At 35.1% G+C, this 12,868-nt stretch overlaps 1 protein-coding gene across 5 annotated transcripts in view; it reads right to left on the bottom strand.

Annotated features, from left to right (window-relative positions):
- The window catches only part of CACNA2D3 (calcium channel, voltage-dependent, alpha 2/delta subunit 3), a 476,829-nt gene that overhangs the window by 333,223 nt on the left and 130,738 nt on the right, over positions 1-12,868 (bottom strand). For all 5 annotated transcript variants that reach the window (XR_001412184.1, XM_014943248.1, XM_014943246.1 and 2 more), the window contains exon 4: positions 6,467-6,526. Coding sequence is in view for 4 of the 5 variants with exons in the window: in XM_014943248.1 (XP_014798734.1) it covers positions 6,467-6,526 (60 nt within the window). In the remaining variant the exon portion in view is untranslated. The remainder of the gene's footprint in view (positions 1-6,466; positions 6,527-12,868) is intronic.

Genomic DNA, 12,868 nt, shown 5'->3' with positions numbered 1-12,868 from the left:
ATGTGTGGAAGGGGGAAAAGTAATGGAAGTTATACACTTACCATAATTGTTTTTAAAAGCCAAAAATTTCCCTCATTTCTCAAAAAAAACCCAAAATCTACAAAACTGCAAAGTGAAAAAAACTAATGAAGAAGTTTATCCTTAGAAGATGAACTCAAATATTGCTAGCCTTTTCTGGTTTTTCGTTCCTGGTTTCATAAACCTTGTTCTCTTTTTCTGTTCACTTACCACAGAGGCAGAAAACAGATAAAACTTGGAGATTAAAATAACCCAAAAGGTGCACAGCCCCTCTTTCCCTGTACACTCTTTCTGATACTTAATCCCTGCCATATATGCAGAGAGAAAGCGATGTGAAATCTTCCCCTGAAGGTTACCTTAAAAGTGCATCAGTTCTAGAGAATTCTTAACCAGTAACATCTGAACTCGATAGGTCCATAGTAATTTCAGTTTTCACTTTCCCAACCTCAGCAAATAAATAGGAAAGAGTAGACAAGCTAAAGTGGTCTCCACTGAAAGGGTTTATCCTTAGAGCTAAAAATCTGGATGTTAATTTGTTGCAGTTCTGGTATTAAAGCACTTGAGAAGTCCTTAATCTGAGCTCACATAAATCAACAAGAATACTAAACTAAGAACTGCAATGAAGCTTTTCTTTTTTCAGAAAAAAGTATACAAGTATTTCCTGAAAGAAAACAAAAGAAAAAACTAAAACTGAATAAAGACTCTAACAGATACTTTTAGCATTTAAATGTGTTCTGTTGTGCCGCGTAGTTCACTAACTCAGTAGATGCTCATGCTTCTATTCCCTTTTTCCTTCCTCTTAGCCCTCAAACTGCAGTGGAAATCTTAAAAGTTTGGGGCTTTGTTGTTGCTGTTGGTTTTGACCGGCATTCCGAATTCTGTGCTTACTGTCTTTCCTTGATCTCCCTTACCTTTTGATCAGTGCCAAAAACTTTGAACTGTCCAGAACACTCAGTAACAACAAGACTTCTACAGATCCTGGCAGCATTTCTACATCAGACCTGTATCCAAATTATGCTTTCAGTTGGATGCACATAACCATACAGATGAACCTGCTGCAGGATCACAAGTGCAAGAGGAACACAAAGACAAACCCCTTGACAGCAGGTCCCAAAGTCCTGTGTGAGACACCTCAGAAAAGTGATCAAGAGGCAGATTTTACAATAGAATAATCTATAAAGTTTCCAGGTTTTCTAGCTACTTCTGCAAGAGTTACATAGGGCAAAATTAACAGTTTAGTTTGGTGCAGGTTAAGGATCTCTTCCCTGTGGCTTCTTACAAGCTACAGGTACATTGTCCATATCCCATTCAAATATAGCTGAGAGCTCTTTGGTCTGCAAAGTATTTCAAAGAAAGTCTAAACAGGAATTTGGAATGCCAGATCTCATATTAGGTTTTCAGGCTTGGAGTTTAGAGAGATTGATTTCTGATCGAGAAAGTAAGCAGCTGGGATAAATAATCCACAAACCACATCAAACTTCAGGTGTTCCACTGCTATTTGAAATGTGCTTTTCAGAAAGTCATTTCGGGCATCGGTTCTAAGTGCTTGAAGTCCAACAGACTTCCCTTTCCATTGTGGATGTTCAGAACCCTTCAACAGTCTACTTCAGTCTTGTGGACATTATTCTAATAGCCAGAAAAATATTAATATCGATAGGCTGTAAATCTAGTTCCTATGTGCGTCATTCAAAATTAGCGAGATAAGAAATACATAAACAGACTTTTCTAAAACACTAACATGAAAGTAATGCACATGTTATAATAGGAGTTTAATGAGCTTATATAGAACAGCTATTCTCAATTATCTTTTATCCTTCTTTTTTCCAGTAACTGAAATCAATGTAATTATCATCTATGTGATTAAATTTTAATTAAATACCAAAGCATTTAACAGAACATCATTATACATTTTTGCATGGTATCATTATACGAAATAAACATCTAGGTCAGAATTTTTTTAAAAAAGTAGAAGCAATTTTATGTCTATATTTAAGCTCTATATCTAGCAGTTGAATTTCAAAATCACTAGAAGTCTGGTAGCTCCCCTTGAAAGACATCAATAAGCTATTGGAATAGTTAATAGTAATATTAACAGGTGAAGTATTAGATCCAGAAGGTACAGAGTTTATGAACTGGACTAATTCTGTTCCTCAGCCCTCTTTTGCTATTTGGGCTTTCTCCTTAAACCTTTGCAGTCTCACCTTTTTTAGACTTTCAAAAATCTTTGAATATGTATAGAAAAAGTACATTCTTCACCTGTGTAAACCACTGGAAAAATCCTTAACTATCCATCTGCTCATTTCACAAGATATTTTTCTATAGCCAATAAATATACCTCAAGAGTAAGAAAGGGATTATCAAGGTCATGAAATGCAATCAGGAATTAACAGCCAGCAAAATCTGGCAGACAGGTACCTAGCGCTGGTATAATTTTGAAAACCTCTTCCTTAAGACTCAGCCAGATGTTATAGATCTAAAAAATTAAAAGTTAAAAATAATAAAAAGCAGCCTTATACCATTATTCCTTTTTTATCCCACTAAATTAACTTTAAGAGTATTCTTAAAAGAAAGTAATCCTTTCCTAAAAACTATTAGATTAATTCCCTTCTAGTCTTGTGACATAAAACTGAAATCAGTTCAACAATCTGAAAGTATTGGCACTTGAACCTCTCCTATCTTATACAGAAAGTGAAGAAAACATCTAGTAATTCAGGTGACATCAGCTATGCACTAGGCTTGATTCTATTAAAACCGAAATAACCTTGCTTTTTATTATCACATCACACACAAGCAGAGAAAACTCAGCTGGAATATAAGGCGAGTGAACTAATGAACTTAATTAACGCAGAGAAAATAAAATAACTACCCTGCAAATGTGTGTGTATAATGAAACTGTTCAGCAAATGAACTAGTAGTGATAACAAAACTTTGTATGACTTCCTCCTGCCACCGGGGTCAGAGGTATGAAAACTGGGTAGGAAACAAGCATTATGAATTTTTATTGATCCTAAATTTTTATTTTTTAGAGTTTGTAAGAAAAAAAGCGCCTGTTACTTTTACTGATCCGTTGAAAACTCCAGCATCAGTTCCACTGCTGAGCATCCACCTCCCGAGATTATTGAAAACTAGAATTAATGCAACAGTATAACAGATCTTCTTCTCAATCTGTTCAGATGGTAACAACACTCAATGCATTTCTATTCTAAGAGCTCGGACACAACCACATAAATAGTACGATATTGTAGAGGATTCAGGTGCCAACACAGACCACATGCTGGCAGTTTAGGTGTGCTTTGCTACCTTGCTAGTAACTGCATGAGAAGAGCAGCAGCTGGGCATCACATCAGTGCATTTTAACGCAACAAAATCTGTTGACTTTCTACTGGTCTGAGGAAATGTGGTGGGAGGAGAAAGCCTCCCAACCTATATTGTTGCATGGGATGCATATGCAATGAAGCCTTAGGTATATGACAGATCCAGAGAAGAGTTTTGTATTTCAGAGTCTCTTACAGGGGCTATATTCTATGAATCATACCAGGGCAGTCAGTACTTTAGGAAACGCATACTCAAGCACAAAGGAAATAAATGATCAGGAAGCTAAATTTCAGTTAACAGCAATGTTAATAAATGATTTTAAATTTCTTTTTAATAGATCACCTCCTAACAGAAGATGTTACCCTCTTTTTAATCTTTTCCCCAAAATTTTTCTCTGGCAAACAATTAAGTCAACAAAACTAAAAGGCAGTTTAAGAATCTCTTTGAAACCCATAACATCTAATACTCTTGCTGGGTCTGTACTTGGCAGTTGGCCCCTGTATTGTTTTTTTCATCATGTCAAAACCACAATATCAGGAGGAATTACTTCATTTTAAACACAGGCAAGCACAGAGACAATGCCCCATATAAAGCAAGATTACCGATCCTTTAAGACTATAGAAATATTGTGACAGGGCAACTTGCTGAAAATCCTGGATTGAGTTAAAGTTTCAAGTATAAATAACATTTAGAAGATCACTTCCTCTAACTTGCTAAAGCTTCAGCTCTTGGTTCACATCCCTACCAGGAAAAAAGAATTTCCCAAAGCCCAAATACTGCAGGGTAAATCTTTAGAGTCAGCTCTCACCAATTCTTAGTTTGGCCATTACTCAAAAATGCAATATATAATGCTGATGAGTTAAACATCATATCACCCATTTTGATTGATTTCTTTCAAGTCACCAGGAATTTTATTTATGTTTATAACTACAAGGATTTTATTGGAGGTGCCAGTAGATTCAGTCCAGGGATAGACAGTTGAGTGCTTAGACCATTATACAGCATTACAGCATATTGATTAGAATACCTATAGAATAACTAAGGTCAAAACTAATGATGTTACTAAGAAAAATGCCCAGAAGGGATCGGGTCTAGCATAACCAAATAATAAGTTTCAGGACCGCTGAAAAGAATACCGGAAGTCTAAAAGATGAACTTCCAGTTAATATTTTCATTAAATTGGTGTTTTTTCAGTCAATAAAAATATTAATAAAATTTTATTTCTCCCTTATATCATTTTTATGTACTGACACAATATTATCTATACTGTTTCTCAAGACATAGAAGGTGATGTTGGACCAATAAAAAGCATAAAAGCACTTTCTTTATGTGCTTTCTGAATTTCCAGAATATCTGAGCACAAAGAACGCAGATCGGTGCTGCGTCACATACCACTAATTCAAAGCATTTAATCCTGTCTTCCACACATCAGCCAAGGAAATACAAATGCCAAAAAATTCCTCTTTGATAGCAGAATTATATACACTGTCTATTATATACGCCTTCTGTCCCCCTCCACTTGAATGTACACTATCAAATCATTCTGGCCATTATTTTATATTGAGCAGATGGTATTATGAGATTTTTGATAAAGAACAACAATCACCCAGCAAGGGTTGCAAAGGGGTCGCTGAAACCAAGATTAACAATTGATTAGCTTTAATGGACCATGACAGTAATAAACAACAGAGCTCTACACAAAGATTTGATTGTCCTGTTAATGCTGCTGACACAAATGCCTTTTAACTGGCTTCCTCAAAGTGTTAATATCTTCAAAGCCTCTGCAAATGAAGGACTTTGTCAAAGTGAAAACTATCCTGCAGTGAAAAAGCACTTACTGTAGACCTCTAAAAAATCTTCTATAAAGTGTGTTTCTGATTTATTCAGACAATAACTCCTATTTCTCCAAGGCTTAAAGTTCAAAAAAATAAAATGCAGTACACCTCTGCAGGGCTGGAATGTAATAGAACTCTAAAGCATTTGAATACAGAAGCCAGCATTCATTGAATACAACAACAACATGAATTATCACTTTCAGTGAGCTTGTTTTATCCTTACTCCAGCACAGGCTGACAGATCTCAGTATCGTATCCTTCTAACCTCATTTTTTTATCCTTAGTCTGAAAAGTTCACTCATTTTTTTTTCCTTTCTGCACAGAAATCAGTAATTTGCATCATATTTTTAATACAATAAAATGTTTTATGATTACTTGAAGTAACCATAGTAAAATTTGAAAATAGAACTTGTAGATCTGTGTATCTCTTAGATTTACGTATGGGGAAAAGTCTACAGAAAAAGTCTCAATTTCCCTTAATGCTCAAGCTCAAAATTTAATGGACGTATGGGAAATATTCACAGAAGTTTTTAAAATTAAGTCTAGATAGACAAAGTAAACAAAACTCCACCTAATATGGCATTCAAGAAACCAAGGATTTAAGAATTCATTACAGGTAAGGAGGTACGTAGTCATTTAAATCTTGAGTAACACTTTCTTTTAAACTTTCCATTCTGGGTGAGATTACTTGGTTTCTAAATTAACCTGCTTTTTTTAATTATGTGTCTTATTTAAGCAAAGGCTTTTCTTTTAAACATTTTTAACTGTGAGCTGCCACAGCACTTTTCCCTCCTGTGTTATTCCTAAAGGCAACATTTTGAGACAATAATGGTATGGCTCTAAGGGCTTCTAGGTAAGAGAAAAAATGGTGTCTCATAGACTCGGATCCAAACAGAAACCATTTGCACAAATCAAGGTCATGCTAATCCCATCCCTGTGGGTCCCACCCCATCTGCAAATTCAACTCTCTGTAGAACAACTCCTTGCCAGTACACTGCAACGATGAAACATACTGCTAATTACTGTGTTTAAAAATCTTGACCTAAGCAGACATGCAGGGAATTTAAATGAAATCTCTAAAAGAGTAAAATCCACCTGCTTGGTCTCCCAACACACAAACACGAAACATGTAACCTGTCAAAATACTAAGCGAGCCTTCATTAATTCTGTTTTCTGTAATCAGCGTCCTTCTGTTACTCACATGCTTGGCTTTCTACAGCAGTTCTTCAAATAAGCTATTGTATAAACTGTTTAGTATACTCTGATGACAAATATTTAAGAAAGTAATTACTAATTACCTGCAAGTCAGCATCAAACTCATGTTTCAGGTAAGCATCTTCTGCAGCTTCAACAAGACGCTGAAAAGAGAAAAGGTATATTTTTGAAATAATAGATAACATCTTTAAATGCAAGTATTTCTTCCAGTGTAACAAGAAGGATCATTTAAGAACTGTGTAATTCATTGTCACCACATGATATCTGCTGTGATACTTCACAGAACAGAAATGAATGATCCAGATTTAAAAAACAAAAAACAAACAAACAAAAAAACCCAAGATTTTTAAACCCTCAGCATCCATGATTGGTGGTACAAAACTCTCAAAACAGCTCAATTGCTGATAAATAAATAACTAACGTCATTTTTTCCACTAGTGCTTAACACCCTGCAGCTCCCATTCTGATACTGATTCCCGGAAGAACACAAAATAAAGTTGCCTTCACATTGGACCTTATTTTGCACATAGGAGCTCTTTTAAAATCTTTTTAAAATAGCAAATATTTCCTAATAATACATTTGGTTGCATGCAACTGAAATAAAAAGGAATTGCTAAATAACACATCAAATATAAAAGATTAGACAAATAGAGATTAGGTTTGTTTACGTAGCAGCTTTGAAGTGTTGTACATGCTACCTTAACATGGAGCATAATTACAAGATTTTTTTCACTACAAGAATGACAGTACTTGGGTAGTATTTTTTCCTCTTAATAATATTCAGAGCTCCCTGTAGTAGTGTTCCTTACCACTATCATCTGAAGGAAAAAAAGGGTTTGCACTAAAACACAGCTACTTGAAAATTTAATTCATACAGATGTTTGCTGCAGACATTCTCTTGTGAAAAGACATTATATCCTTTCTAAGGTTTTATTTAGGATTCTTTACAGTTCCAAATATTTTAACTGCAGGAGTAGCTTTCTAAATTTCATTTAATCTACCTGAGTATTCATACATGTACAATTCAAAATTAATCAAAGAATAATCTGTCACAGAATACTCAATATATTACTTTGCTCTATCAGACACTGGCACACGTATATTTTCAAATATTTTGTATCATTAACTAAGTGAGCTACAGGGTCTCGTTAATGACATGCAGAGTGGACAGCCGTGCACACGATTGCTTCCTTTTCAGCACTCTATGCACTTTTATCAAGTCCTTGGATATAAATCAAATTGGAATCGGAATCGATATTGACTGTTATATAATTTGAACTATAATGGAAACTGAGTCAAGGAAAATATTTCTGGTTGCTAATTCAGAATAAATGGTTTAACAAAAACCTGACAGTTTAAGGCCGAGCCTTATTGATTACAGGAAACATTTCTGTTCACCAAAGTCTGCAATGTCACAGCCTTTCCTTCCACATCTCTGTCTCATCGCATTGCTTATCCCTGGGAGAACAAAAGCCTCTCTAAACCCTCAATCCTCTGCTGGGCTTCTGCATCTTCCTGCAGAACCCAGTGGGAAAGTTTTTCACACCTTTTTCCTTAGTGCAGCGTTACAGATCTCAAAGATTTGATGAAAAACTGAAAATGCTACTGATGCCCAGGCTGATACAGAAAAGCAAGAGATAGAAGATGAAGTCCACATTCCCAAAGCCCTGTGCTTCGTGTACATCACCATCATTTGACTGAATCTTGTACCATGTAAACCCAGCTGGTCTTAGCAAACCTTTGTGACTTAAACTGTAATCGAACTGAAATCATTCCAACCTCTTGCAAATCAAACCAGAACTGAAAAATGTACCAGTTCACCTTCCTGCACACACACGCGTGGGTCAAAGAACACAACAGCTAATGATGCATCACAACAAGCTACGTGAAAGGAAGACATGGAAAAATATTTCTGATACAACTGTGAAGTTTTATGGAATTGTTCCTACTGCTCCTGCACTGTATGAGCAGCAGTAAAAACAGTTTGAAAGGCTATCAAACATTAATTTACCTTTTTTTTTTTTCATTTAGAATTTTAAAAAAGAAGTAGCACAAACTAACTATTCTGAGGGGGAAGTCTCGCAGCAACTGAAGTGGGTTCTTAAACATTTGAATGGTCTCAGAAGTCCATCTTTAGCACGTTAGTGACCTACTGAAGGTATTTTACAAATCTACTCCTAATTTCTTAAGAAAAGGGCGTTTCACTTAAAATGACTGCTCTGATTCAATGCAATTCTGCAGGTGTTGATTCCTTTATATTAAAATCATAGTTGCATTGCTACTCAGTGCACATCTAGTACAAAAGATCATGACTGATGAACTTGAGAGGGGAAAAACTGAAAGGGTCAAAAAAAATTCTTCATGCACAAATGAATACAGAGAAAAGAGAAACATGTTTTTCTTTCTGTGGTGATATATTTACTTACTCATCGGAAGAAAAATTATTCTAGTATTTCATGAGGTACCAGTTCCTAGATATTAGTACCTAGTGGGCTAGAAAAATAATTCATGACTTCTTATATAGTTTGTATCGATCCCAATGTGTTGCAATTACATTTTTGTCTCTGTGAAATAAATTTAAACTAAGATTTATCCCCCATCTAAGAAACAGCTAGAGAAGCACAAGGTGACTAATAGTAGAAACATCTGGTAAGGAGAGCAGATCAGAAATAAAAAGTACTGATTGATACTTTCTTGATTTATTCATTAAGATTTCAGTTGTCACATTTTTTCATTAAAAAAGAAGTTACATACATTTCAGCAACATTCTCTACAGAACAAAAAAATAAACAATCTACTGACATGTATTTTTCCTTGAAGAGGTAGAAACAAATATGCATGCACATAACATGCTTCACCCTCACAAATCTAATAACAAAATTAAAATTTTGACACACTGAATGTAGACAACACACAAATATGCTGGATTTTCTAATGTAACAGTCCTTAACCACAATTTGCTTTAAACATCTCAACACCATTATGAAGGAGGCTGTGAGAAATCTGGGAGAACTACAGAAAACTCAAGCTAGTAATGACCTTAAATCCACATGATTTAAGGCATATGACATATTAGTGGATATACACGGATGATATCAGCGTGAAGAAATTGTATACAAATGCTTGGGGTTTTTTGTTGGGTCATTTCGTGGAGTTTTTTTTGGTTGTTTAAGGGGATAGGTGGGTTTGGTTTTGGTTTGGTGTGTTGGTTTTTTTAAAAAATAAGTCCCCAAAGAGATGAAGCATGATGGAAGAAATTTCTTAACCCTCTGGAGGCAAAAATACAAACCCACATATAATACTGCAACATTTTTATATTGAGGCCAAAAATACCTTTTCAAATATTTTAATGACTGAACAGTTATCTATCAATGATTCTCAACATTAGCATGATTAGCAATTTTAATGTTTATAATAGTTTATATATATAGTTTATAATGACACTCTTAATACAAATGCCAATATTGTTTCATTTGAGTAAACATGCTGTAAAATCATTGCTGTAGCAAGTAAATGCTTACCAAGCTGTGGTTATCCTGAAGGGAATTTGGAGTGATCTATATGTGTTTACATGGAATAAATTACGAACACTGAGTGAACATTGTTAGAGTTACACCATTAAAGGGTCTATATTTTAAGAGTATTTAGCTCTACATGTGGAAAGGTGTTGCACGTGCATGCACAGACCAGTCAAGAGCAGCACACAATCTTTAGTTAAAGAACAGTTTTCACATTCTATGGCACAGTTCAGTTGAGGTTCCTCCAGTGAAGAACTAATCCTTATAACTTTCCCAATAGGTGTAAATATTAGAAAGATTAACTGTCACAATGTAGCATGGATGAAAACAGGGCACGAACCAGGAGATGGAACAAATACCCCACCCAAAAAAAACCCAAAACGGTCACCAAAACACAAAGTCAATGTTTGGCATATTCAGTAGTATGAGGATCACAGACAATGTAGAGAAGGCTGAGAGAAAAAAAAGCAATGTTGGTTTCCTCTCAATAAGATTTAAAAAAGAAAAATTACCGAGCACTGAGCTATTTCTTAAGAAATCATACTTTAATTTCAGTGAACTGATATTCCCAGATAAATTCTCATCCAAATTATGTTGTTACAGAGATAGCAAAGGAAAGAAGAATGAAACAGAATGGATTAGGGAAAAATAGTATCCAATAGAAATCTAAGGGAAAATGAAACAGATGGACAAAAAGGTGAAAATAAATGAAGGGAATAAAAATTTGAAGGAAAAACCTCACACAAACATTCATAACATAGAATATCCATTATAGCTTCCAAGATCTTTACATGTGCCTTGTAAGGGTTTCAGGTTACTTTTCAATGATTCTTTTTCATTACAACCCCATTTTGAAGTTAGATTAAACAAATTCATAAGCATAACAAAGTTTGAAACAGTTTCTAAACAACTGAACAGCAGAGGGTCACCAACCTTTATCCATAAATGCTAAATGATGTTCCTCTTTCTCTCTCTCTTCAGCTACCTCGAAGAAGCACGTTTCTATTTCATCATTTCCTTTCAATCTTTCTAAGATAAATCAACTGCTACACATAAAACCAGAAATGCTGCTAGAAACTGCTCTTCTCCAAACCAAACTGCTACAAATTTTAAGAAAGGATAGAAGTGTTCTACCTTAATTATAACTGGTACCAACTAGGTACTGATACTATCACAGTCTATAAGATTAATAGTTTATATTTCATAAGCTTAATATGATAAAATTTCATTCAAAATAGAAAAAAAAAGCTAAACCAGAAAATTAAAGATCTACTATCTTGATTTTAGATGCTCATTCTTTACTCAGTCCCAGGCTCATGCCTCACTACTACAAAAACAACCAAGAAGCACAGCTTCAGTTCTGTTGGTTAAAAAATGTGAGCTTGTCAGCAGCCCTTCTAAGAACGTATTCTTTCCAAACTCATTAGATTGTGCCTTAACATTTCTTTCAGTACATTATGTGAGTCTTGCCAGTTTGAGCCATTACCTACATATTGTTTGGCGCAATGCAGAATTATCATTTTAGGTCTATGAGAATTTCAATCCAGAACACCCAATAAGGGCCATTAACTCTCACCCTGCTCTGAGCAGTGGGACATCATAGTCTTTTTAAAAAGCATAAACAAACCTGTAGGAAACTCTTACATCCCAGCATCTGAATGCAAGCAACCAACAGCAAAAAATAGCCCTCAACCCTAACAAACTTTTTCATTGTTTTCCTGTGGCATCAGTTTGAGGTTCACCTCCTCTGCAAACTTTGTGTATGTCTTCAAGGTTGATTTGAGATGTGTTTTGTAAATAATAAAAAATAATTAAAAGCCATTCTTATTAAAAAAATAGCAAAAAGTCTAAACCCAAGAAAATCCTATTAATATACTGCATTGAAAGTTTGTCTTAAACGATATGTAAGAAAAAAAACCCAGGAATTTATGTAACTTTAAAAGTCTGTCTCCCAGACTCCTACGTATGGATTTGTAACAGGGATTTCTGTCTTAATCAAATGTAAACAAACTTTGTCAATAAAGACAGAAGGTAGGAAAACAATGGAAATTAATCCCTGTTTTTTAAGATCTTATTTCTGTCGTATTTTTTTCCAGTACATTACCAAGCAAAACCCAGCAGTACTGCATGTACAGAAAATACAACTACCAATAGTTACACTTCTTCAGGTGACATATTCAGTGCAATTTTAATAACTGTACTATTGATTTGAACATCCACTTTCCAATCAAAATTTATAGTAAATGAGCTGTGAACATGCCAAAAATATTTCTTAAAGTATAGCCAGATAACTATTTAAAACATAGCTCAGCGGTTGAGTATATTCCTGAGAGAGAAACCAGAACTTGTGTTTCAATCATCACAGCAATTTTCTTCACTGGCTTCTTCATGAGAATCCTATGCTGTGCATGTGGGAGCACTCAGTAACAGATTACCAAACTTTTAAAACATTACCCAGGTACCTTCCTATGACTTCCCCATTTTGGGGTTCATCTCAGAAGTGAAAAAGGGATTTCCTTTCCAAGAAACCTGTAAGGCTGCAGGTGCTTTGAAAAATTCTGAAAAGGTAGGGCTGATCTTTGGGAAAGAACAAGATTTATTAGCATTAAGTAAGCTTAGGTAATATTCTGGCATGGGTGGTAATTCTGCCCCGAGTCCTCTTTACTTCCATCAGAGTTCTGGGGTTTGCTTCTTTCACAGTTCATTTAGTGGAGAAGGTAAAGAAGCCAACAGAGAATAGTGATGTTGTTCATCAGTATCCTTATTATTTCTTATGCCTGAAAACAGTATTGCATAACATGGCAATGAATGCACCGATGTGCAAACAGGCCTCTCGGCCTCACTATTTTATTGCAAATGGCTTTGCACATGTTTGCCGTAACTAACAAAGAAGCAGTGTAGGTATCAGAGACTGATGCTAACCTTGGAGGAATATTTGCTGCCATCAGAAACACATGAGTTTTTTAG

The sequence above is a fragment of the Calidris pugnax genome, unplaced genomic scaffold (genome assembly GCF_001431845.1).
Source record: "Calidris pugnax isolate Ruff unplaced genomic scaffold, ASM143184v1 scaffold128, whole genome shotgun sequence".
Taxonomy (NCBI): Eukaryota; Metazoa; Chordata; class Aves; order Charadriiformes; family Scolopacidae; genus Calidris; species Calidris pugnax.
This window is presented reverse-complemented; position numbering and strand designations above follow the sequence as displayed.